The sequence below is a fragment of the Zeus faber genome (assembly GCF_960531495.2).
Source record: "Zeus faber genome assembly, chromosome: 1".
In the NCBI taxonomy this organism is placed as follows: domain Eukaryota; kingdom Metazoa; phylum Chordata; class Actinopteri; order Zeiformes; family Zeidae; genus Zeus; species Zeus faber.
The window spans coordinates 23,452,455-23,480,312 of NC_137193.1; the positions used below are offsets into that span (position 1 = coordinate 23,452,455).

General features: G+C 44.0%; 1 protein-coding gene across 3 annotated transcripts; it reads left to right on the forward strand.

Moving 5' to 3' along the window:
• Positions 1-1,374: 1,374 nt before the first annotated feature.
• On the forward strand, positions 1,375-27,550 carry pum1 (pumilio RNA-binding family member 1). 3 transcript variants are annotated; one of them, XM_079998693.1, is made up of 23 exons: positions 1,375-1,459; positions 5,176-5,348; positions 5,617-5,739; positions 6,020-6,088; positions 6,555-6,660; positions 7,041-7,234; positions 7,627-7,799; positions 8,208-8,469; positions 8,561-8,654; positions 12,594-12,692; positions 12,844-12,986; positions 13,116-13,254; positions 14,929-15,063; positions 15,141-15,440; positions 15,568-15,810; positions 16,191-16,461; positions 17,510-17,639; positions 19,767-19,901; positions 24,036-24,173; positions 26,103-26,228; positions 26,484-26,605; positions 27,042-27,234; positions 27,331-27,550. In XM_079998693.1, the coding sequence occupies exons 2-23, from the start codon at positions 5,187-5,189 to the stop codon at positions 27,460-27,462; spliced, it is 3,489 nt and encodes a 1,162-aa protein (XP_079854819.1). In that variant the 5' UTR covers positions 1,375-1,459; positions 5,176-5,186; the 3' UTR covers positions 27,463-27,550. The 3 variants fall into 3 exon arrangements, with proteins under 3 accessions (XP_079854819.1, XP_079854821.1, XP_079854820.1); XM_079998695.1 differs by having other exon boundaries at positions 12,606-12,692; XM_079998694.1 differs by having other exon boundaries at positions 6,558-6,660.
• The last annotated feature ends 308 nt before the right edge of the window (positions 27,551-27,858 follow it).

Consider the following 27,858-nt stretch of genomic DNA (forward strand, 5'->3'; position numbering starts at 1 on the left):
TTGTTTTGTTGGTTCTATCTAGAAACGGGCTACACTTTTAGGGGTTGTGCGGTAGGGTCACTGGGAATAGGGTCACATGTCAAAATTTCTCGTCTCATCTGTATCTACTGTGTATCTTCATGCTGCCCCTCTCTCATCTGCGCCACATTTTTTACCAGAAGCCTGTTGGCAGTAACTACATCCTTGTCATATGAACATTTTGATGAGGGCCTTTCGAAGGTCAACATGCCTTCAACAAGCGATGTGACCAATTTGGCATGTTTTTGGAAAGGGGAGATGGGAAATGGTGTGTGGATGAGAGATGGAGGGAAGGGAATGCAGGAAATAGATACATGGGGGAATAAAGCAATGAGTGTAAGGTGAGGTTCAAGGTAGTAAAAAAAACACTTTCTAAATTAAATTTGACTTCTGTTGTGATCTGTACATGTTAAATTTCCCTGGTTTGGTTCATTTTAGTAGTTTGTGGCACAGAATACGTTAGATCAGTGGTTCTCAATGTGAGTTCTGGGGACGCCCAGGGATCCTTCAAGAGCTTCGGGGGGGGGTCTCCAGCATAATATAACTTCACCGTTATTTAATTTGTTCATTATCAAGACATTAGCACCACTTGAGACAATAATGACTGTTTTGATCCTAGTTTTACTGTAGTCTCCTCAACCACAGTATAAACGAGTCCCAGAGATAATATCTCATCAAATGCGTGTGCAGAGTGCGGGTCTCTGATATAAAAAACGGTGAAAATCACAGATTTACCTTATTTTGTTTAGGTAGGTCATCAAAAAACAATTTGGGGCTGCTATAAAAAATGATCATTACTTAAATCTAACGACAAAAAGCATGCATTTAATAGACAATGCAATATCGCTGTGTTTTACATTTAAGTATGATCATCTTCACCAACGTCATTGATTGTCACTGTTTTCAGTTTGTTCACTTTGTTGTCGTCTTGTAAGCCCATTCGTTATTTGTTGACATGCACTTCTTTTCACCATGTCCACTGACATTCCGGTGATCTAACGGAGCATCAAACGGTTGCCATGGTTGCGGGTCTGGACGCCATCGCCCCGAACATTTTGTACCAACCACGGAGCGTTGATCAGTAATACTCAACTTGTCCGGTGTACGCGCAAAACACAACCCCCTCACTTTACGGAGCCGAGTCGTGTCTACGGCAATAGGGGATATTTGGTCCATTTAGGAGGCTTTCATCGAGGCTCGTATGTTTGTTTCCCTTCGAGACGACAGTGTCCAAACACACGCCAATAAAGCCATAACAAAGACCCGCGCGACCCTCCCCTCCCTGTTGTCGCAATGAGCCGCACGCGCGCCCTCCGATCCTTCCCGTCATGCACCGCTCTCGCCTGCTCCCGTCGAGCCGCCATGTTGTCGGAGTGAAAGCCCTGGGAGTGAGGAAAAGAAACCGGGGGCTGAAATCCGCGACCATCCACCCTCTCCGCCTGTAAGTATCGCTATTCTCGCGCCCGGGGTAGCCTGCGCCACGGATAACCTACGCATCGGCGCAGGTATTGTTCCAACCGGACACGGAGTGAGCCGTTATGGAGGGTCTTTTTCTGCCTGTATTCTGCCTGCCTGCCTCCTTCTGCCGCTTCCTCCCGTTGTGTCGGGTCTTCCGCTCCAGACAGCCCGGGCCTTTGTTAGCATTCCGCGTCACGGGTACCTGTAGCACGGAAGGCTCGGCAGACATGGCCTGAGCCCCGGGTGTTTCCCACCTACACGGAAAGCGTTGTAACGCGGCCCTTGTGCGCTATTAAAACACCCTCATCGTGCCCAGTATTTGGTCCCGATCGGCCGTGCCAAGCTTATGCCGAGAGGCCGGTTATTGTTGTTAGACTTTGGCCGAGGAACCCAAGACACCCCACATCATGTCGGCAGCTACGAGTTGCCCGGATCGTCACACCCATGTCTGCCCGGTATGCGGTGGATCGAGCCCGGTGCTGAATAATGATTAACCTAGTTAGACGGAGACTAACGGCCATTTCCGGGTTTCAAACTCACAACATAACAAGCCGATCCACCGTCAGTTGGAAGGGGGCGCGCATTGGTTTCCGGGTGGTCCTGGCTGCTCCGATCAACAGTGACAGCGAACCCCAGTTCAAACTGGAAGACGGGGCGTATGAGGGTGGCTCAGACGGCATGGCGTCCTGCTAGGCATCAATCAGCATGGCTGTTTTCTCTTCTGGTGTTTATCAGGGTTTTAGGAAAGGGGTGTGCGCTCAACAGCCTGAGAGGACGCATGCGGCTTGTGTGTAATTGTGTCAGTGAGGCGGTATGGCTATGTAGGCCCTACAACAAAAACTGTCTCCAGATCCTCGAAATGTCTTGGAATTCTATTTTGCGATTATTAATCCATGAAGTCAATTGGCCTCAGCGGGAACTCTTGTTTGGCTTGAACGGTGTACATCTCACAACGGCCGCACAATGCGTATATAAACAGGGTTAAATACACATAATAACACCGCATGAAATGGCAATGTGAGGTGTTAAAAAATAAAGAATAATCCAGAGTGCAACCAATTAAGCTCCAGTCCAGGGGGAAGGGGGTTGGCAGTTCAAGATGGCATGGGCTTTCCTAATCTCCTGCTGCTCGAAAATCACTGATAGTCCAGTCCATTCTTGTGACTTCGCCGGCTATTTTTGCATTAGGGTCCCCAGTTTAGATCTACTGCTCACACCCAGGTTGCCAAACCAAGGTATGCTACAGTAAGACAAAACACATTTGATGAAAGTGCGGTACAAGAGAATCACTAAAATCTCAAATGTCAATTATCAGGTCTTTATTTACACAGCTAACTACCTGTCATGCTTACCTTTGGAAAGAAGTCAAAGAAAATCCTTGTACTTGTTTGTAAATTCTACGAGGAGAAAAAGTAGTGGTTAGATTTATAACGGCATTTAACCACCAACCTTGCTATCTGACCTAAAGGAAGTTCTCCAAAAAAACAGTTTATAGAGTGATATATATAGTACTTGAATTAAATCTCACTGCATATATGTAGACTTTATTGAATAAGGGTGAGGTGATTTGTCTTAAATTTAAGTATATTTCAAATCACAAAAATGTCTTAAGTATTAAATCTAACTATCTGATACCTGTAGACATTCTGGGGGGAAAAATAACAGGTTCATAAACTCCCCATCACCTCTGGGGGTATTGATTTGAGAGTTTGAACAGAAGCATGTTTTCGCAGGACAGTATTGATTGAAGAAGAAGGTAAAAGGTGCATTAATGATAAATCAAAGTCTGAGAAGTTTGTCCGCAAAGTATTTATCACTTACAAGAAGTGACATTTTTTTCAAAACTGGTACATTCCTTTGAAATCTGAATTACTCAAGTGACCCACTGGACAATGCTGCTTGATGCTGTTTTCCTGCAATTGGAAAAATGTGACATAGCATATCAGTTCTATTATGGGCTTTAGTGCTCTCTAAATATTGGCACATTGATTGTATAAAGTACTGGGTCTCTCTCGTAAAGAATGTATATATGGTGAAACATTCTTAGCTGTTGTATACTTAATTTGACTTTGATATTTTCACAGGAAAAGGAAAAACTTTAACAGTTCTCAATTTCCACAAAATGAGAATAACAACATTGAAAATGAAAATATTATCAATGCTGATGGGCAGTAAATAGTTATTATACTAATAATGGACTTTCTTGGCGCCATAAAGTGTTCTGCTTTCAGGCCTTTGCAAAGTGTAATTTGCTTGTATAACCTTATGAATTGCAATTGGGAATGTAATGTTAGGACACCCCCCCCCCCCATCAAAAATCTATTGCTTCCCAATCTACGTGGCCACAATCTACAGTTTAAAATTCTACTTTTAGAAGTATATTATAGCAAAGCAAAATGACTTGTTTTTCTTCTGATTTGCATGCAACTGGATCTCCATATCTATCAGTTAAACTCAACAAAAAGCAGATGCCCAAGGAAAGGAAACATTGCTTCCTAAATCTTTTGAATATTTGCTATCTGAACCTGTATATGCAGGTTCATAAACACAATATACACAATACCTGTAATACACTGAAACTGTTGTTGAGATATGTTTGCATCTTCTCTAGTGTGGTCTGAGGCCGTCAAATGTGGGAGGCACATCCCCAATCTACGTTGCCTGTGAGATCTTGGCTCCATCAAATGTGATAATTTTCTTATTAATGTAGAAGTGCTTCATTGAGAAGCCCAAGACCATATGATATTCTCTATTCATATAACCTTTATTTGAGTCAGTGGTGTGACGCAACGTAATTGATCGGTGATCCTGATGGTTTGCCCCCACGGTTCGGCTCGCATGTGATCCGTGGATCAATTGCAAAATGTAATCACAGTGAAATACAGTTTTACTGCTGCTGTTACTTTTTAAAGTAATGGTTCCATAAATCTTGGTTTAGAGTTGTAGTGAAAAGTAGGTAGACAAGACAGATGCCCACTGTGTTTTACTGTGAAGCTCAATGATTGCTTTACGGTACGTCGCGCTATGTTGCTGCTACTTAACAAGTCTGTAATGAGCTGCTGTATATTCCCGCTATGCGTCTGCGATTCCTCCATATTGGAGCAGTCAAGAGGATGTTAGTAAACAAATACGTTGTGTATTGAGAGATGCAGACTTCTTTACAAAACTGACTGTAACTTGCTTAATTCTGAACCAATTTTCATGAGATTTTGTTTCTCTTAAATGTGAGAAATTTAACATGATACTGGTTTCTTATTTGAATTGAATTCAGTTACTGGGGGCGGATCTCATCATATTTTTTCACTCACAACCATTGTTTACTTTTAACCCTTTGATTTAACAATTGAGTATTGAATATTTTATATATTAAGATTTTATTTCAACATTGGACATCTTGTATGTTGTTTTCATTTAAGATCATGGGCAAAGGTTTCTTTGCTTTAAGTGTTTTACAGAATAAATGTAAAGCGTATAGCACAAGATATATTAGTCTCCCTTTCTTATTTTTTTTTTGCTGATCCGAAAAATGATCCGATCCCTGACTGAAAACGGTGATACGATCTGAACCCTGAGTTTTGTCATCCGTTGCACCCCTCATTTGAGAACATCTGCGTCTATTTGAAACTGTATTTTCTTTTAGATACACGGACACAGGTTGCTTTTGTTTGTGTCTTATCGCAAACATTTCTGTGTGAACAGGCTGTGGTGGAATGAGCAGTGTGTGTGTGTTGAAGAGGAAAGCAGTGCTCTGGCAGGATTCGTTCAGCCCCCACATAAGAACTACATCTCCCAGCATGCCTGTGGTGCTGAGCAGTGGAGGACATGCCCCCCCGACCGGGCAAACCCCTCAGGCCCCGCCTCCCAGCCAGCAGGTAACCCCCAACACACCCCTTTCATGCATTGGTCAGACTGTGAAATACATGGGGGAGTTGGCTGCTTTCTACAAACATGCTTCTCAGCAGTTCCTAAGCGCCTGTATATGTTTGTGGACCTGGGCTGAAAAATAAACCTTTCCAGTCCCGTCATGTGTAGCCCACACGTGTGTGTGTGTGTGTGTGTGTGTGTGTGTGTGTGTGTGTGTGTGTGTGTGTGTGTGTGTGTGTGTGTGTGTGTGTGTGTGTGTGTGTGTGTGTTCTCAAGGGTGTGGCAGGTGCGGGGCGTTCTCAGGATGATGCCATGGTGGACTACTTCTTTCAGCGACAGCACGGTGAACAGCCTGGAAAGCACCGTTGGCCCGCCGGTGACAACATCCACGACAGCCAGGTGTGTTATAGGAGTTATAACTGTGTTTTGTGTCATCATCTTACCCTTTCCTTTTCCCTATGTATATTGTGCTGTTGATGGTGGATAATTGGAAACTGTCATAGCGATAAACTAACATTCAGGAAACGGTGTAGTTTCTGTTTCAACAGTGTAGTTTCTGTTTCAGCTTTGAGTCAAAAGTTTCTTGACTGGGAAAACGTGTGAGGATTTTATTTCTCAGTTTTGTAAGTGTGTTCCTAACTGCATCTCCTTTGTGTTCCATTGCTGTGTTTGTCTGAAGGTACGGTCCATGGATGAGCTGAACCATGACTTCCAGGCTCTGGCCTTGGAGGGACGTGCCATGGGCGAGGTGAGCTGTAGTGGATGACTGCAGGGTCTTTTTTTTTTTTTTATTATATTTAAAGACTGTTGTAGGATTTTATTACTGTGATGTTGTAAGAGACAGAATAGTTGCCCCTGCTGTAAAGAAAACTGGCGCCATTAGAGTGTTATACAGTATGTAGTATTATATGAACATGAGCATTATGGCTGCTGGTATGTCGCTCCTCTGTATTTCCTGTTAACTCTGCCCCTTTAAGTTTTTGTGTGCACCTAGTGAATTCAAATGGCAAATTTCTTGTCAGACAATTTCCTTGGCTATGTAGTAGTTGGATAACATTATGAGCATTGATTTAGAAATGTGTTCAACTGTTGACTTTAAGTGTGTCCCAATATACACCATTAACTGACGTGTTTTCTTTTTAATGATTAATATATTTTCCTTTTTGTCTTCCCTCTGTCCTTTTCCTCTCTTGTGCCAACCTGTGTCCCTGCAGCAGTTGTTGACAGGGAAGAAGTTCTGGGAAACGGATGACTCCGGGAAGGATGGACCAAAGGGGATCTTTCTGGACCAATGGAGAGACAGCGCTTGGGGGGCCTCGGGTATTTACCAAACTACCTTTTTTTCTTTTTGGTTGTTTTTTTTTTTAATCTGTACTCACCTATAGTCTTTTAAATGACTTGATAACTGCTTCTTTGTTCGTTGGTGCTGGAAGATTAACTGCCATAGTGCACTTTGTTCTGTGAAGTACCTTTGGCAATTTTACATTAAAATAGCAGGGTCTGCAGTGAGGCCTCTGTTCCCAGAATTAAGGCTCAGACGTAGTGACTACTGCTACCATCCAAACACATTTACAAAGTCAGCCCAAGTAAAGTTTTGACTAAATCTTTCTCTGGTTGTGTTTTTTATTTGTTTTATTTACTGCATATCATTTTATCTTTGTGGTTAATTTATACATCCACTTCTATTCCTCTCACTGTAGATCACTCCGTGTCTCAGCCAATCATGGTGTCCCGTCTGCCAGGGCAGGGTTTCCATGGTGGCGGTGAGGTGGGAGTGGGCTCTGTGATGTCGCCACGCTCTGAGAGTGGAGGTCTTGGTGTCAGTATGGTGGAGTACGTCCTCTCCTCTTCGCCGGCTGACAAACTGGAATCATGCCTCCGCAAAGGCCCCTACGTGAGTTTTAACTTCCCCCATCAATTTCTATCCCTTCTGTCACTCTCATCACTGTTAAATCTCAGATATCCCTTCAATGATTATCTGTCCATCTTAATAGCTTTCCACTCTTTTATACCTGCCAATCAAGAAGGGCTCCCTGTTTTGTGTGTAACTGCAGTGACACCCCCATTCAGTGGACTGCACATCCTCTCCTGCTTCTCTCACCAGCAGTCCATCACGGTCACATTCCTTAGTGCTGTCAGTCTGCTTCTCCCAAGGCGCTGGACCTCACCCTTTCTAATGCTGTTGATCAGTTCATCAATGGCTTGTTAATGTCTTGTCTCTGATGATGTGTAGTAGTTTCCTGAAAAGCTCTCTCTCGCTCGCTCTCTCTCTCTCTCACCCTTCAGGGACAGAGGGATGGGGAGGTGGAGGAGGAGAAGAGGGAGAAGCCCAAAGCAGCGTTTGAAGGAGAGAAACTCAAAGAGCTGACGGAAGCTGAAGCTGACGTCATCAATGACGTCATCAACCCCAACGGGCTGCCCGTTCAGAACGGCCTGGACGTCGATGTCAAAGAGTTTTGGTATGAAACACACCCTATGCTCTGGACTGCAAGTGGTGATGATAACTGAGAAAACAAAACAATAATTATTGATCATATATGACGTGTGTGTGTTCCATGTCTATTCTGACCTGTTGCTCACTCTCACCAGTAATTGTGTGTAAGTGTATATTTACCAAATGGTAAATATGTTCTGACTGGACTCAGGGGGGGTTTAACATAGGCTAAAACAGCCTTCCATAGCTTGCAAGCATATGGAAGCATATTTATATTTATTGCCAAATGTATTTATTTTATAGACATATTTATTGACTTAATATGCATATTATGTATTTATTTAATATTGGCTAAAATGGCGTCCAATAGCAAGCGGGGTACTTGATGCATTCCATTTGAAGCTGAAATTCTTCTTTTCCCTCAAACATGCAGCCGTCCTCCTGGCAATATGCCTGCTCCAGGTACTGAGGTTGACCTTCTTGGGGCTCCTGGTGGCGTAGGGCCCGAGGGCCTGGTACCGCTGGGCGGCGGAGGCCCGAAGCCCCCTGAGGACTTCGCTGGTGTGGAGCAAGGCGGTGTCACCATGGACCCCATGGAGTCCGTTATGGAGCCGTTGCAGTTTGACTATAACTCCCAGATGCCCATGGACTCTGCCCCCACCGTGGGGCTCTTTGACTACACCAACCAGCAGCAGGTAAGTGCTTGCAGAGAGGGATCAAATTGAAGAAATATCTCAAGATGTTAAAATGTGAAACACTTATGGCTGTGGTCTGTTCTTTGTGTAGCTTTTTCAGAGAAACAACGCCCTTGCCGTACAGCAGCTGACAGCAGCCCAGCAGCAGCAATACGCCCTGGCAGCAGCCCAGCAGTCTCACATTGGTAAGAGCGTGCGTGTGTGTGAGATCTTTAACGGTTGATTCTCTGCATCTAATCTTCAAACCAAGGCCAAATCTATTCTGCCAGTTCTTGCTCAAAATGAAAGCAAATTTAACTACTTGTAATGGTGGCCTGTATAGAATTATTCTGTTTAAATTTGACAGAGGTGATTTTGCACTCAACAGAATAGATATTCCAACAATAACTCTTTCCTCAACAAAACCGTCCTTAGAGTTTTGCCATAGGGCACACACCCAAAAATGGATGATGATGCCAACATTTGAGTGGAATTCCATGTAGCCTTAAAAAAATAATGTGGTCTATTATAGAGCTCGGTATTACAGCCTTATATCTATGTAACTTGCATCATGGACTGTAACACTATTGTTGTATTGCCACCAGCAGCCCCTGCTTTTCTCTGCCTATGGTTAGGATTCTTAAACAAAGTAAACCATTTTTTTCAATGGCAACTCCCATGGTTGACATGGTACAGTTAGTTAAATTAACTTGGAAAGGAATAACTTGGCATGGGTGTAGCTTCATACGGTCACAACATATTGTGGTGGGTAATTAATTGCAAATCAGATTATCGAAAACAAACCAGAGTGTGCTTCTATAGAGAAGAGACTATTCTACTATTTAGTGGTATACATTTATATTGCTGGGGCCGCTTCCAGCACATTAGTTTGGAGAGCTTTAAGACAATAACGTTCCCTTTAGCTTCAAAGTAGCTTCTGTTATAAGTCAACTTGGATGTGCTTTGTTGACAACATGCAAAAAGGCAATGTCACATGCTTTACAAATCTCATAACTTGTATTGTACAATCTTAAAAGCCAATCTGTTTTTAGATTGCCATTAAGTGTCTGTATGGAAAAGGTGATCCTGCATAAGAAGCAGGTGCAAGTGTACAGTCATGAGGAAAAGCAAGGCTTGCCGTTAACCATGCATTAAAGCAGTGCTGCCTGAAAGCTTTTTTCTGTTACATTAACTACATACACTACTCACAAAAAGTAAGGGATATTCGGCTTTCGGGTGAAATTTCAGGATGAACCTAAAATGCACTATAACCTTTACAGGTGAACTTAATTTGACCTTCTCTAAACTTTTGAATGCACATGTCCAACTGTTCAATGTTTCAGTACTTTTTGCACAACTTGCTGTTCTCTAACAAGGAGCTGAACAGCAAAACAGGTGTTTGATCCATGAATAGACCAGTACATTTCCTGGTTCAATTGGAATTGGTATTTAAACAGTCCTCTTCATCATGCTGTTCACATTTTGACATCATGAGACCAAGACGACAGCTAACAATTGATCAACAGTACCTCACCATTGAGAGGCTTCAAACAGGATGTTCTCAGAGGGAAGTGGCCACTGAGCTTAGAGTGTCATCAGCAGGTTGCAACAGAGATACATAGAGACTGGAAGAGTCACAGAAAGGCATAGAAGTGGACGTCCTTTGGCCACATCCCACACTGATGATCGCTTCATTGTGAACAGTGCTGTGATGAAGTGAACAGTGATGATGAATGCCACTCAACTCCAGGCACATTTAAGGGAGGTGAGAGGCACCCAAGTGTCACGTCAGACCATTCAAAACCGCTTACATCAGCGTGGTCTGCGTGCTAGACGACCTGCAAGGGAACCTGACCACACCACCAGGCACAGGCATCATCGTCTTGCACGGGCCAGGGAGCATTTACGCTGGACGAGGGACAAGTGGCCTCAGTGCTGTTCTCTGATGAAAGTCGATTCACGTTGAGCAGAAATGATGGCCGCCAACGATGTTGGAGGCGTCAAGGAGAGCGCTATGCATCAGCCACTGTTGTCACCAGAGGAGCCTTTGGAGGTGGTGGTGTTACAGTGTGGGCAGGTGTGTCTAGTCAATACAGAACTGCCCTACACTTTGTGAATGGTACAGTGACAAGCCTATACTACCTGAATGACATCATTAATCCAGTCATTGTGCCACTAAACTTGGCCTTATTTCATCTTCATGGACGACAATGCTCCAGCTCATCGAGGTCGCATCCTTAGGGAACGGCTGCTGGAGACTGAGGTACCTCAAATGGAGTGGCCTGCACTTTCTCCAGACCTGAATCCCATAGAAAACCTATGGGATCAGCTGAGTCGCTGTGTAGAGGCTCATAACTCTGTGCCCCAGAACCTCAATGACCTGAGGGCCGCTCTTCAAGAAGAGTGGGGTGCCAGGCCTCAGCAGACAATAAGTCGACTTGTGAACAGCATGAGACGTGGTTGTCAAGCTGTAATTGATGCTCAAGGGCACATGACAAGTTATTGAGACGTTGACATTTTTTGTTGTGGTAAACCCACCACTGTTGTTGGCTTTTGTTTCAATAAATTGTTTGAGATGAGGAAATCACCTTTGCATGCTTCTACTTAAATGCCCTACTTTCATGATATAATATCACTGTAGCGTGAACTTTTTACATTTTCCATAAATTTCACCCGAAAGCCAAATATCCCTAACTTTTTGTGACTAGTGTATATCTGTTCCACATAACGGAGTGCAGTTTGTTACATTGAACGCATAAAGGTGAACAGCATGCTGGTGCAATTACTGTGTATATTTGCACATTTTCAATTAATGAGTCAAACTTAATGAAAAAAGATGGAACATATTCACAGAGCACACGAACAAGCTTTTTTTTTTTTGTTCAATTAGTAAATGGAAATTAAAAAAATATAATCAATAATAAAACACACTTTCTGTTTGTTTTATTTGGAAAAGCGGGGAACGCCGACACGCAGCAGATGTGTCGGTTGCAAACGATTCGGCTCTGGCGGCTTTTACGATGCGATCCGGCTCCCGTCTGAGAGCCAATTTATTTGTTTTTCTTTCTTTTGTTTATAAATAAAAACAAGACAGAATAAAAGGATGATCCTGTAACGTCTCACTTTGGTAATAACATTAAGAGCCAAGCATGGTGAGAACATATTAAAAAATACCCCCCCCTTTTTTTTTTTTTCTTTTAGGTTTTGTTACTTTGTAGAGCTATTTTTATTTATTTATTTATTTTTACAGGTTGTTTTTTCGGGGGGGGGGGGGGTTTGTTTGGTTGTACTGTTCAGTAACTTACAAACACAAAACAAAATTGTCTTAAAAAACGATCGTGATCCTGCCTGATCCAAAAATATCGCTATTTTTGCCATATTTTCCACCTCTAGTTTTCAAAGATCATATCAACAGCAATACACTCGTTTTGTCCAAGAAGTTTATGACCCATCCCTAATCAAAACAGCAGGTTGTTCCCTGTGCAAAAAATGGAATTCTACAGTGGCACATATGCCAAACACCAGAATCTTCATGAAACAACACATGTGGGAATACACTCCAGAATGCAGTTAGTTTAATGTAACCACGATAGCAGCCGGTTGCATCACAAACAGGCTTCATCTCAGTGGTTTTGCACTATTGTGGGTTTATTATTCCAGCCATTTGCAAGGTGGGGAATGGAGATATTTATCATCTCTTAACAAAGTGTCTTTCACTGATCACACTGCGTTTCTAAAGGGATTGCATCTACTTGTCAGTGTAAATGTGCTTTAAACCAGCAATCTACTCCATATTCCACATCTTAACGTGATTATTACTTTTTGGCATCAGTATATAAATACAGTAAAACTGTGAAAAAAAGTTTTCTGTATAGAATTGTAGCTTTAAGAAATAATGTGGATCTATCATTGAAAACCGAAAGCTTTCTATAGCGCGACGTCCAACTGCACCACAATCTTAATCTGACTATCGTCAAGTTGAAGATTTAGTAGGCAAATAAATCCTGATCAGTTTTCTGCCCACAGCTGTGTTTGTCTCGGCTAAGGTACAGATGGTTCAGAGCGATGTCTCTGGTTATTCAATACAGCGCCTAGGCTCATCTGTTGTCTTGTGCATTATTCGAGCTGGTTGTCTGATCTGTCAGGTCTTGCTCCAGCGTTTGTTCCCAACCCTTACATCATCAGCGCCGCTCCGCCAGGGACGGACCCCTACGCAGCTGGACTAGCTGCTGCAGCTACACTGGGTGAGACATGCAATATTTATGGGAAAATGGGATTGTTTATTATACATCTTGCCAATTAGTTGTGACTTGGTCATAACTGAAATATACACACAATCATATGCATTGAATAGCTGAGGCACTTGCCCTAGCTCATTGGTTTACCTGTGTACAGGTCCTGCAGTGATGCCTCCCCAGTACTACGGTGTGACCCCCTGGGGGGTCTACCCTGCCAACCTGTTTCAACAGCAGGCCGCTGCAGCCAACAACTCAGCCAATCAGCAAGCGGCAGGCCAGGGACAGCAAAACCAACAGCAGGTAAGTTTACTTCATTGCTATTGACGGGAATGAGGATTGTGCTGCTGTGCTGCTGTTCTGTTCTCCTGTGTGATTTGTAAATGGCTGCTCAAACATGCTCTTACCCTCTGCCCATGCCTTGTGTTTTAGGTAATGCGGGCTGGAGGTAACCAGCGACCTTTGACCCCCAGCCAGGGTCAGCAAAGCCAGCAAAATGACCAGCTGGTTGCCGCAGCAGCGGTCAACTCAGCCCTTGCCTTTGGGCAGGGGCTGGCAGCAGGGGTCCCTGGTGAGTAGTGACCGGCGGTAGTGGTCGAACGATATGGGTTTCTCAATGGCAGATGCCGATATTTATGGAGCAGGGCGGCCAATGTATAATGCCTGTATCATGTTGTGTTTTTTTGCATCTGATTTCAAAAAAATTAAAATAATAGCTAATATTAACAAATGAGACACAACATTTCCGAACTTAAAGGGGCAATAGACAACTTTTTTGCTTTAGCTTATCATTATGACGTAAATGTTGATTGCACAGTGTAATGGCTATAGAGTAATGATTTTGGAAGAATCATAAGGGGTTTAGATTGGTTCCCATAAGCCTCCATATCGCTATGCAATACAAACTGCCACTGGCTATGATCTACCGGGGAAATGGATTTGGATATGGATGTGGATTTGCGCCAGCGCGTCACCCATTGCGCAACCAATAGCTTAGAATGGCGGACAGTGGAACAACCAAAGTGGCAGTGGAAACTCTACCCGGCAAGAGAAAAAGAAACCCGTTGACCAAGGAATCAAAGAAGGCGATGAGGGAGAGTGATAGAAACAGGTAAAAGGAGTCAACCTCGGACGGGTGTTCACACACTGGAGAGTGGGGGGTTGAGAGCATTCCTAACAGACTTTCAGTTGGCATTCTTTCTACTGGATCAGTAAGTAACACAACCTGTATACTTATTAATACTACCATATGTTTCAGACTCCCTTTATCATAGCACTGAGATCAGGGTTTCTAGTACAAATTGGGACTTATGGTCGTTTCTTGCTTTGGAAAGTAGCCAGGCTGCTAGTGGTAGCGCTAACCATGTTGATATCGCTAGTTATGCTAGCTAACTCTAGCAGCCAGAAACCAACAAATGGTCCATCGTCTGTTTGAACATCTAAACAAAGAGCACATTTTCTTGCAGCGCATTTCTTCACGGAGCTACACTCTGAGGGAAATGTAAAGCGAGCTAGTTGTCTTTGCGACAGTGTCGCAAACAAATACCACTTCGAAACGCTATGGGGAAAGTTGATAAGTTGTCTATTGCACCTTTTGAATGAACATTTATGTAACACCTTTATCATCTGCATTGTCTCTGTTTGCTTAAGTAGATCTGCACTCTGTCTGCAGTGCACTTTAAAAAAAATAAAAATCATTAAGCAGACGCTTTTGTCCAAAGCAGCTTTATGATACATTACATAAGTAACCAAGGTCTAATGATCAGATTATTCATTTTTGTTAGAGACGTCAACAAATCCTGATAAATGTTAAATGATATTCATTTGTGTTTTTGATAATCCATTACGAGTATTTAAAAAAAAAAAGCGTAAATAGTGAGAGAGCCTGCACTGTCACTTCAGGAGTCAGAGTAGCTACTTGATGACATCATCTCTCTGCTGCGCTCAGTCCGCACTGTGAGTGAGAGGAGGCGTGGCCATGTGGGCACTGCAGCGGTGTGTGTGTGTCAACTCGCTGTGGGAGAGAAGAGAGAGCGAAAAATCTATATTTTTCAATATTTTATCAAACACTAGTCTGCAGAGGTTTTCTGTTTATCAGCCTCTTGAGCGTTGGCAACGGCCAATGACGATGTCAAAATGTCAGCTATGGTCCCAATTAATCAACCGACCCCTAAACTGTGGGGCCGTGTATCACGTGTTTGACTAGGGTGTAGACTGGCTGATGTGTTGCCCTTTCCCTCTCCAGGCTACCCAGTCCTAGCCCCTGCAGCCTACTACGACCAAACAGGGGCCCTTGTGGTCAACACTGGAGCAAGGAGTGGACCTGTCCGCCTCATGGCCCCCGCTTCTGTCATCATATCGCCCTCTGCAGCACAAGCAGGTAGTGCTCAGCTCCGCACCTCAGAAAGTCAGAAAAGCAAGTGACTTCATATTCACAATTTTGTCATTCCCATGTAGTTGCGGCAGCAGCGGCCTCGGCAGGTGGTGCTAATGGCGGTCTAGGGGGTGGGGCCAACGGCCCGTTCCGTGCCATGACATCTCAGCAGCCTCAGCAGCAGGGAGGCCCTGGCGGTGCCCTGGGAGGCAGCTCCTTCTATGGGTCCTCTTCAATCAGTTCCTCTTCCCAAAGCTCCTCCCTCTTCTCCCAGGGCTCCGCCCAGCCTGGACCAGGCTCTGCCTCCTTAGGCTTTAGCCAACCTGCCTCTTCCTCCCTGGGGGCCACGCTGGGGGCCACGCTGGGAGGCTTTGGCACTGCAGGTAGGAACTAGCATGTGGATCACTGCTAATTTGTGTTTGGATGCAATTTAACAAATTAAAATGATCAGATCATTAAAGGTGTGTATTTTGTGTCAAAGTCTTGAGCCTGTGTGTTGTCTCCCTCTAGTGGCAAACTCCAGCGGTGGCAGCGGCTCCAGGAGGGACTCGCTGACGGGCAGCAGCGACCTGTACAAGCGCACGCCCTCCAGCCTCACCCCTATTGGCCATGGAGGATTCTACAACGGAACCTTGGGCTTCAGTTCCTCGCCCGGCCCTGTCGGCATGCCCCTCCCCAACCAGGGCCCCTCCCACTCTCTGACACCCCCACCCTCCCTCTCCAATCACAGCTCCTCATCCAACCTCAACCTCGGTAAGTGCAGCCTGATTTACGAAACTCGGCTGTGTTGGAATAGGTGTCAAAACATTTTACACTCAAATGCAACAACCGGTTATATAACCTAACATGTCGATTAATTCCTTCCTTAATTTTAAGGGAAGAAGACTACAATGACCAAAACTCTGAAATTTTCAGGTTGTTCAAAATGGCAGTTAGAATTTTCTGTATTTCACAACATAGAAAATATATCTGGAATTCAACTTTTCTCATCTTTTTAGAAAATAATAAATATGATTGCTTCACTGTTTTTGTTATTGTCTCTGAATGGAGTCACGTCAAGTCAACATTTGTTTCTTATTGCTCATGTTTGAATCCAGCCATTCAACTTTAAGCTGACATCTTGTCCCCTCCAGGAGGCCTGACCAATGGCAGTGGGCGTTTTATCTCTGCGGCACCGGGAGCCGAGGCAAAGTATCGCAGCGCAGCAAGCTCGGGCTCCTCCCTCTTTTCTCCCAGCAGCCAGCTGTTCCCGTCGTCACGGCTACGCTATGGCATGTCTGATGTCATGCCGTCAGGCCGCAGCCGCCTGCTGGAGGATTTCAGGAACAACCGCTACCCCAACCTCCAGCTGAGAGACATCGCCAGCCATATTATGGAGTTCAGCCAGGACCAACATGGCAGCAGGTACACACACACTGAAGTTGGGATGGCCTACATTTTTAAGTTGAAGTACCTCGTTCACGTGCACACCAAACCATCATTTAGCGACCTACCTAATCCCTATTATCCCCTGGGGTGCAAATTGCTCACTCTGATGCTGGAATTACAGCAGAATTACAGGGTTTACACTTCAGGGTGTCAAAGTGTCCCTGTGCCGACTCGCAGACCTATCGCAGCTTTAGCAACACCCATGCCCACCGTTGCCGACTAATTCCATCCTGATTGCAAGTGGTGTGCTGTCCTATCAGATGTGAGCAGCAACTTTTGGTGGTTTTCATCTGTTTCAGTGACATACGATGCATTGCTTCTTGTGTTCTTTATCTGCCTGTGTCACATTTGCACTGGGAGAAAAGCCCTCGGTTCTTTCTGTTTTTATGGACTCCATGCTCCAGCTACATACAGCCGGCTTCTTCCTGGGTCTGTCTGTACCACGCCAGTCCTTGCGTGGAGACAGACTTCTGCTCTGGAATGCTCTATTAATACACCATGACATCACGTCTGCAAATTCCAGATGTTTCTGCCACTACTCGCTCTCTTCAATATCATCTTTTTATCTCTTAGTGGGCTCTTCAGTGTCTCTCTTATCCCTCTCTCCTTTCTACACTCCCTTCTGATTCTGATCTTCTGTTCTTGGACTGTCAACACTTCCTGTCAGATCCCTCCCACCTTTTCCAGCTCCCAGTTGTGAATTGACTGTCTCAAGATGTGGGAGCTGCTTCTCTCGGTCTCTCTCCCATTCTTTCTCGCTTTGCTTTTTGTCTGTCTAGCTATCTCTTTTTTACTGTCCCTCGTACAATAGTAGTTTGAATGTGTCCAGCTATGCAGCTGGATCCTTGATGCCACTTTCCTTCTCACATAATAGACTTTGACTATTATGTTAAGGTACACAACGTGGCTGCATGTGTACTTTAGCCTCTCTGCTCCTCTCCCGCTCATCGGTGTTAGAAGACATCAAAAGGGTTCTCATTACACGGTCAAACTGTGCTCACACCCGGCCTCACATTCTCTCCAGGTTCATCCAGTTGAAGTTGGAGCGTGCCAGTTCAGCGGAGCGTCAGCTGGTCTTCAGTGAGATCCTGCAGGCAGCCTACCAGCTGATGGTGGATGTCTTTGGAAACTACGTCATCCAGAAGTTCTTTGAGGTGTGTATGTGACCATGACCATTCTGGAGTTGGAGTGTGTGATATGAATAACCTTCTGAAGTGCTTGACTCCGAGTAAGTTTTGTACAGCCCTTCATCGTATTCATGGTCTCAAAGGGCCTCATAGGTTCACATTCAAAGTACTTTGTGATCGGACTTGTAAGCCTCAGATGGCATTTATTTTTATTAAGTATTAACGGGTGAAATTATATCTGTGAGCTTTCTACCACTCTATACAAGGCTCAATCTGTTCTATCAAGAGGGCAAAATAAATTATGGTTTAAAGTGAAATATATTTGTTATTCTATCATTGGAGACTCAGAGGAGAGGCTCAGCAGCCAACACAGCAGCCCTTCCCTCCTAAGACCCCTTTCCCACTGTGCCAAAAACCCAGTAATGCCCACTAACATCTGGCATTTGTCACCAGTGGTAGGAAGCACACGGTTTTCAGTCCCGGGTCAAATTACCCTGAAATAGACACAGGATTTAATTGGCTCCACCTCCCATCGGCTGTGATGTAAACAGGACACCGGGTCGACCCGCTACTTTTGGCCCCTTTACCGGCGAAATATGATGCGCGTTGAAATTACGGATGCTGGCACATAAATAAACAGGAATATCCGTGTATCAGTCGATCATTTAATATCCCATTTAGAATCCAAAATCAGAAGTTATCGACTTTTTTCCCTGCATGGGGGACTGAAATGTTGTGAGTGTGGGGATCGCACCGTGAAGAGCATAGCGGAGAACCCCCACGCTCCGAGTCACTCCAACACCACCGCCAGCTCGTCCCCACTCCCCGCTGGCGAGGGACTGGTGCGCGAACTGGCCGGCAGCGCGGAGTATCCGTGCGTGAGTGCGCACGTCGCACCATGCTGCTTCTACTGTAGCGTTGGGTCGTTCATGAACGATCCTATCAACGATCCCATTCTTTTGAACGGTCTTTTCCAAGGTCTTTAATTTTTTTCTTGGCCTTTCGTAGGATTAAATAAACACCATAACTGCATAAATAACTGATCTGGTGTGGTCACACACCTGTTAACATGCAATTGTGTGCTGTGTCTGCATTGCAACCACAGCGCAGCAGAAAGATGACATCAAGTAGCAACTGAACTCTTAAAGGGACAGTGCAGGCTTATCTCAGTATAGATTATTAAAACACAAATTAATATAATTTCACATTTATCTGGATTTTGGTGACATTTCAAATACAAATATGCAGTCAAGCTGTGAAATCTTTGCAAGAGTTTGAAGTTACATATTATTTGACATAATGACATTATTTGTGGTTAATTGGGGGTTTCCAGTTTACGCTGTGTAGTAGTCCGTTAGTTCTCCCCCCATTTATTTATTTATTTATTCCGTGTGGGTTTTTTTGGCTTGTCTTCATGTCCTCATTGGTGCAATTTCTGCGCCTAACCTGGACCCTGTGCATTGTGGGCTGCTGTAATTATTTTTATTATTTCTATTATTATTTTATTTATTTACTTTACCGAAAACCGTTTGTGCGAATGTTCATAATGTGCAAATTAGCTTCAGTTCAAATTTTGCTTTGAGCTTTTGTGACCATGGCTACACCGAGGTTACCCATCCGGAAATTGGGGAACGAGACTAAATAAATCACTGCAGTGATTGGTTCATTTATACCCAAGGTTACAAGAGCCTACTTGCAGGCATTACACTGAAGTAAGTCCCATTACATTATTGCTTGGCCAGACCATAGTTCCTGCTTTGTACCCAAAACAAAACCAACTGGACAAAGGACGATTTTTGGCTATTTTGGTGTTTAGCATTCAATCTCAACTAAATGTTGTCTAATAGGCTGTTGAGATACCAACCCAGAAGTTGTGGCAGGACTGGTTTTTGTGATCCAAGTAAAAAACAAATCACACTTCTATGATGTTTTATTAAAATTTTTTTTTTTTAACCACAGTACATGTCCCTGGATGTGTGTCATAAACCCGCTGAACATATCTTACGAAACCACTGCACCCCTGATGAGCATGCATTGTGTGTCGACAGTGTGTTAGTTTTCCCTCTGATGATAATGATGATGATTCCTTCCATGGTGCTGTTAATGCAGTGCACGCTGTAAAGATGAGGTTTCATGCTTCTTGTGTTTGTTTAGTTTGGTAGCCTGGACCAGAAGCTGGCTCTAGCAGAAAGGATCCGGGGCCACGTGCTGTCCCTGGCCCTCCAGATGTACGGCTGCAGGGTGATCCAGAAGGCCCTGGAGTTCATCCCCTCAGAACAGCAGGTCATCGTAAGTACCAGCACAACTTGTGTTTGAAATTCCTCCATATAAATTAGGGATGCTAAATTAGAATTTTCTTTCTGACAGATAGCTGACCCTCGTTAACAGACTGCTTTCACACATGCACTCAGGAAAATGTCCGGATAATCAGGTCCGGACATTACAGAGTTACCCTTTCACACATAGCACAGAACCAGAGATTGTCCGTGTCAGACTTGTTCACACCTACTGGAGATACTCTGTTTGGTTAGGGCAAGGGGCGGAGTCTGGGTAGAGCATGCAGACATTTGCGTTCATACATACAGCTCCTCTGGGTAATGTCCGGATAATTTCAGGTTTGCAGTGCATGTGTGAAAGCAGCTCAATAATATTAAAATATTAGGGAATTGTCCCAGAGAAAAAAATTATTAGTCTTTTTGTTTTATTGGACTTTACAAATTATATTTTATTTGAGCCATATTTTGAGCCGTTCCTCCAAATAACACAACTAAAAACATACTGCTTTTAATTGTTTTATTTGGAGGAACTGGGCATGAGTTCCTCAGTGTCCCCTCCTCGTTGTCAAATATTTTCATTAAACAGCCAAATCTGATTTGGGTACTATGGACTTGGTACTTTGGTACTATAAGTCAATATTAAAAAGATAGATAGGTAGATATGCCTTTTTATATATATATATATATATATATATATATATATATATATATATATATATATATATATATATATATATATATATATATATATATATATATATATATAAAATGTCTGACCTTTTTCAAAAGACTATTTTTATTAATTTCAGGGGGCTTTTATTTCATAATTTGCGGCAGCGCAATAGCCTAGGAGTCGCTGCTGAAAGCCGTCCTCAGCTTCCGATACCTCCTTGGTTGAATCCAGGGGCCGGTGGGGAGCGAGCCGGTCACGGTTGAAGGCCGCCACCTGGTTCCGTTTGACCAGCCGTACTCTCACACCCTGTCTGACAGCTGTTCCATCACAGTGCAAGGTCCAGCCGCTAGCGCAGCTTGCGGGAGAGGCCCTTCTTTCTCACCTGACAGTAGACCCACACTTGGGTCCCAGGTGCAAAGTCCGTTCCCAGTGGATTTTGAACCCGGGACTTTGCACTTTGCGACAGCGGAAGTCATAGGTCCGCTTCTGTCGCGACCTGGTGTTACTCTCTGCACTCCCGCAGTACTTATGTTTGGAGACAAACTCCTTACCCCAGTCGACTAGGTGTTCGGGCCATCCCTGGATCTGGTGGTGCAGGGCTAGCCCAGCCTGGGCTACCTCCACAACCTCAGTGAAAGGCTGTGGGAGGTGGACAGGTTGACCAGGCAAGCCTTAACGGACGTGAAGGCTCCCAATCAGGAGCTGAGGACCAGCTCCGAGCAGCCACTCCTAGTCCTTCCACTGTTGCGCTGCCGCCCCCTCTCTCCGCTAAATTTGAATCTGTGAGATAACCACACCCCATGCATTTGCATTTAGGGATCGAAAATGTGGCATTATGAAATAAAAGTCCCCTGACAGCAGAGTGGAGAATTTCTGCTGGGCGCAACGCCAGAGGGTGCCAGGGGGGATCGGCGCAAAGACTTGGCAGGAGTTCACGGTCTCCCTTAAGATGTTATTTAATCTAGATGTTTATTTTGTTTCTTTATTCCCAATACAGCATTTTATCCCAAACTCTGGGCTTTTAGCTTATTTAACCACAGTGTCCCTTTCCAACTGTCCGACCTTGTGTTAATATAGTTTTGGGGGCGGGGCCATGCAGAGTATGATCTTGTATATGTCATCGGGTTGAGATTCAGCCCTGCCCAAAAACCCCCCCCATATGTTTAATGGACTGTCCCTCCCAGTGACGAGTGGAGCAACTGAAAAGTTTTGCTTAACCAGAAGCCCTTGAACCTAATCAGACCAAGACAGTCAATGATGATAACTAAACAATGATTATTTTGTCACTCCTGTTACTTTCACCAGAAAATAAATGAAATAAAATACATTTTATTTTAGTATTTGCGGTGACTTACTTTTTGATCACATCAAATCCGAAGTGCAATCACTTCTCATGTACTCAACGCCGTTTTGTAAATGACAGCGTGTTGCCTGCACCTTTCAGATCAGCGCTGCCTTGTTGAAGCATTTGACTCCTTCCAATGCGACGGTGTATTTAATTTGCTTTACTGGTTCTGTGTCAGAGCTGCAGTGCTGAGCTGCAGGGTTCCTGCAGGCACGCTACCATCAACCATGAATGGCGCTAATGATGCCACAGTTTATATGGTAATTTGAGACTGCAGGTGCTGAGGCAGATTTAAATAGGACTTTGCCTCAAAACAGCTTTGTCACTAGAAAAGTGTTAGGGCTGGGTATTGGTACTCAATACCTTTTAAGGTATCGACCGAAATAACCCAGTACCAAAAAGCAAAAGTAATATCGAAACCTTTCCAGTCAAACGATACCTGCATTCCATCCTTTTTGTACCCAGATTAAAAAAAATAAATAAAACATAATAAAATAATAAAGACTTTAATGCAACGTGTGATTGGCTCACTACAGCAGCAGCTACAACAGTCTGTGAAAGGATAGGTTCACAATTTTTCAAGTCGGTCTTAAAACAGCAGTCAGGTGTCATATATGAACAGTGAAAGATGTTTTCCTTTCTGTCATTATCCCTCCTGTACTAACTATTTGTTTAAAATTACACTGCCCAAATACTTCATTGTACAGTTATTTAATAAATATTTTAATAATTTTATCACTTTCAAAATGTATTTGTGTAAAAGTCATTCGGATGGGGAGGAGTTATGGAATTTTAATCAACTGAATGCTTCCATTCACATGAGTATAGTAGAAAGAAAAAGGTATCGAATGAAGTACTTTTGGTATCGCTGGTTACGGGTGCAACGGATCACAAAACTCATGGTTCGGATGGTATCACGGTTTTGAGTCACGGATCAGCTCATTTTTCGGATCAGCAAAACAAAATAAAAAGGGACACAGAGATAACTTTGCTTTCCATGTATTCTGTGGAACACAAGGAACCTTTGTCTATGACCTTGATGAAACAACATTCAAGATGTCCAACGTTTAAATAAAATCTTAAAATGTATCAAATATTCAACACTCACTAAAGTGCAATATGAGGCACGCATGATCCCTTATTCCTTTAAACATTGCAGTGAGTGAAAAGATATGATTTGATCCGCCACCAGTACCGGAATTTAATTCCAGTAACAGTAACCAGTATCGTGTTCAATTTCTCACTTTTATATTCCATCAAAATTGGTTCAGAATTAAGCAAGTTACATACGTTGTTGTAGAAAAGTCCATCTCTCAATTTTTGATTTAACGCATGTATTTTTTCAGTCCTAAAACGTAAAGAAAACACTTGTTTCTCAATACGTAACTTTTGAGTCCAGTCACATTATATCATTATAAATAATGTTCTTTTTTTGCGGTGGAATAAATATAAACAAAATATTTCATACAATTACATGGATAAAATATATGCTTGTGAGCCGGCCCTTTCCAGTGAGTCGGATGACCCGGCTCACCAGAAAGAGACAAACTTTCAACACTACAATAAGTCCGTCTCTTAATCAGACTTTTTTTCCCCTAATTCTACTCATCATATCACAGCATGATGTTCCGTTTAACATTATTATCTTATCTTTGATATCACAGTTTAAATCATATCCATAACGTTAACTACTCTTGTGGAGCGCGTAATGGTGCCTAGCGGCACTTCTCACGAGCTGCTGGTCTCTGTCCTGCCCATCAAGTGGACAAATCAACTTGAAATATTGTAAAATATATCATTTTATTCAATTGGAGCACACTTTTTCTTTTAAATTATTAGAGGGTTCAGCCCCCCCCCCCCCATTCAGCAATACAGTACACAGTTCATCCGTACGGATCAACTACACCCCGTTGCACCGCTAGTATTGGGACTGGTATCGTCATTTTTTTAACAATACCCAGCCCTACAGTGTGAAAGTGGCAGAGTGAAACGATAGATCTCTTGCAGTTCAGTGGCATAAAGTGTTCAAAATGTTTATTTTTATGTTTTCAGTCTTGAACCACCTTGAAAGATATTGTGTTCTTCCAGGCGATATTTGACTTGACACACCCAATTGTCTCTCCCTCCAGAGTGAGATGGTGAGAGAGCTGGATGGCCACGTGTTGAAATGTGTGAAGGACCAGAACGGAAACCACGTCGTGCAGAAGTGCATCGAGTGTGTCCAGCCACACGCGCTGCACTTCATCATAGACGCCTTCAAGGGACAGGTGGGCCCCCCCCCCCCCGCCGGAGTGTACACACACACAACACACTCGCATCCACCCGATACCTGCTTAGAATAAAGACAAACACACAGGGTAGGACGCGTCACCTGGAAAAGGTTATTAGAAACTAATATTGCTCATTTTGGGCATTAATAAAACTTTTGGTAGCTCCATTTTTGCTACCCGTGCCTCAGCTCAGATTTGATTGGAATTCAGCATCAATATAACCATATCTTGTACTTCCATGTGTGTCGATGCTCTGACTTTCTGTTCAGTGTATACTCTGCTGAATATTATCTGTACTTCATATATGACCTCCATTTTATTTGTCAGAAGCAGATTGGCAGCGTGAAAAATCCACATGGTTTTTTTCAGGCAAATGACATATTGGATGTTTGTCTTTCTCTTGTGCGATGGATAGTTCAGACCGATGGTTTCTGACGCCGCTGTGAGATCTTTGTACAACAGAATTATTCCCACAAACAGGAGAGAACTGTTCCGACAGATTGATGAACGAGAACCGCTGCGAGAACAAATATATTGTCACAGTTTTGAGGGAGCAAAATTGATTTTGTTGCAGTAGTACGTAGTCACGCGGGCACTCTGAGGTTTTGAGTTTCACACACACACACACACACACCAGGAGTGATGGACTGGAAGGCTCCGGTGCGATACTTTATCCCCTCAAAGACCCGGTACAATGGAATTGCAACGCCAGGATAAGCTGGAACAGAACTGCTTCACCTCTTCTAAGGCAAGAGATTTATTAATACAGTGTAGATCAGGGTTCTTACCAGGTCCTTGAGATGCATGAATTTCATCCTCAAACTTTTAAGGACTGGAGTACCCTGAAAATAGCCCCTTAAGAAGTCCTTGAAAAAAAAAAAAATGGGATGATGGAAAACCTTGGATATTCCCCCGCCGGTTTGTTATTCAAATCGTAACGTAATAACATTTTTGCAGAATCCAAGAACACATGCACTCACTGTGTGACGCTTTTCAGAGCTTGTTCTGTAACAAGCTGTCAAACTGTGTCTGGCCAAGACCCCCCCCCCCATCTGCCTTAACCACACCTAGCTGTCACGCAAACCTCCGTCATATTCACCTTTCAAAGGGAATAGGGCAGGTTTCCATGACAACAGCAAATGTCAATTTAGCATGAAGTGTAAGACTGACACTACGCAGTACCTCGTTAAAAATGCAAATCCGAGGCGTCTGGGTTTTCAAGCTGGAGTGTTTTTCTGAGAGTGTTCCTCTCAAACCTCTCTGCTGCGGGCTTCTTCAAACGGCTGCTGTTTGGTTTGTGTAGATTTGTGCAGCCAGAAGCAGTTAAGGAATCCTCTCTCACCTGCCGTGCAGTGCTGGGTGTGTCTGATCGTGACTCGACTGGAAGTACAGCGATGTGACAGGATCTGAACAAACTAATGGAGCTATCTTTTGGTGTGGAAATCAGAAGGAGTTTATTCTGCCAGGTGCATTTAGTGCATTTATATGTACAAGGAAATTGTCACCGTGGTTGTTGGTGCATGTCTACAGACGATTAGCATTCAAAAAAGCAGTCTGTGAAAAAAAAAATATACGTCATTAAATAATGATAAATAAAAATTGCCCAATATACACAAGGAGCTGAAAAAATACAAAACAGTAATAGTGAAATATCTGAAAATATACAAATGTGATTTGATGCACAAGATAACTTATTGGTATATAGGGTTTAAATGATTCTACGTATTTGCAGTTTGTACAGTGTTCAAATGCTCAAATTCATAAGTATCATAATTACTTATATCCAATGAAGTGATAACATCGATACGTCGAAATTACAAATCAGCGCTCCATACTATAGTGTGTGTGTGTGTGTGTGTGTGTGTGTGTGTGTGTGTGTGTGTGTGTGTGTGTGTGTGTGTGTGTGTGTGTGTGTGTGTGTTGCAGGTGTTTGCCCTCTCCACCCACCCATACGGCTGCCGGGTGATCCAGCGCATTCTAGAACACTGCCTTCCGGAACAGACCTTGCCGATCCTGGAGGAGCTCCACCAGCACACGGAGCAGCTGGTGCAGGTAACCCTCTCTCACTTACACACACAGACACACTGGGTTCTCCTTCGCACCCAGCTGCTTATGACAGAGCAAATCCGCTACTTGGCTTCGATGATGGTTCTACCCCCAAATCTTAAAAGTAAAAAACAACAGCTTTTCTTCCTGTGTGAAGTCATTTTCCCCCTCGCGCTTGAAGTGTTGTCAAGGGCACCAGCTGCTCTCCCCAGGTGCTGTGGCTGATGAGTGTGTTTGTCTGTGTGTGCGCTGTGTTTTTAGGACCAGTACGGCAATTATGTGATTCAGCACGTCTTGGAACACGGCCGAGCGGAGGATAAGAGCAAGATTGTGGCGGAGATCAGAGGAAATGTGCTGGGGCTCAGCCAGCACAAGTTCGCCAGGTGAGAACCCACGCCGCACACAGTTCTTGCCAGGTCCTCGAGGGGCATGAAGTGCTTGAATTTGGTCCTCGGAAATCGAAGTACTGGAATACCTTGAAAATAGCCCCTTTTGTGCTGAAGGGCTTGAAGTCCTTGGGGGGGGGGGGGACTAGATAATTGAAAGCCTGTGATATTCCCCCTGCTTTTCACATTGAAATCGTAACTTAATAAAACTATTCCAGAATCACTTAAACTACATAGATGATGCGAGGGAAACAGACACTTATAATGGTAGTGACAACAAGATTATTATATTTCAATGAATAAAGTTCACATTCAAAATTGATTATATTATTATAATTATATTATATTGATGATTGTTTTGCGTGACGTCCTTGAAAAAAATAGTGCTTAAAAAGTACTTGAAAATCCTTGATTTTTCACCCTCCCCCCACAGTAACGTGGTGGAGAAGTGTGTGACCCATGCGTCACGGGCGGAGCGGGCGGTGCTGATTGACGAGGTGTGCAGCCTGACGGAGGGCCCACACAGTGCCTTATACACCATGATGAAGGACCAGTACGCCAACTACGTGGTGCAGAAGATGATCGACGTGGCCGAGCCCACCCAGCGCAAGATCGTCATGCACAAGGTAGGCCTGGGAAAACAAACACGGGTTGGTGGGGAGTGGGGGGTTGAATCTGGTCTGTATCCATGGTGACGCCTTCCCTCCCGTGTCCCCGCGTAGATCCGACCTCACATCTCCACCCTGAGGAAGTACACGTACGGCAAACACATCCTGGCCAAGCTGGAGAAGTACTACATGAAGAACGGCGTGGACCTCGGACCCCTCTGCGGCCCCCCCAACGGCATCATGTAAACCCCCCGTCGTCATGGCAACTGACCTACGCGCCCCCACCTACCTACTGACCCACCCCCGCCCTCCCCCTGTCTGAAGGAGTCCTAACCTCTCCCATAATCCCTTGCTGCCAAGGTCCTCCCCCACCATCAACCCCCCCCCCCCCCCCCCAAGAGGAGCCCTTGGCAACAGACAGCCTTACAGTGAACCCATGTTTTTGCTGCCCTGCCCCCCCCCGGTGGGAGAGGGGGAGGGTAGGCGGGGGGAGAAGGAGCAGTGGGATTGCCCCGCTCCCTCCCTCTCGCCTTTTTGCTTATTTTTTTTTTTTTTTTTTTTTTTTTTTTCCTCTTTTGTTTTTTTTTTGTTTTGTTTTGTTTTTCCCTTTTCCTGTTTTTTGGCGTCTCGGATAAACTAGTA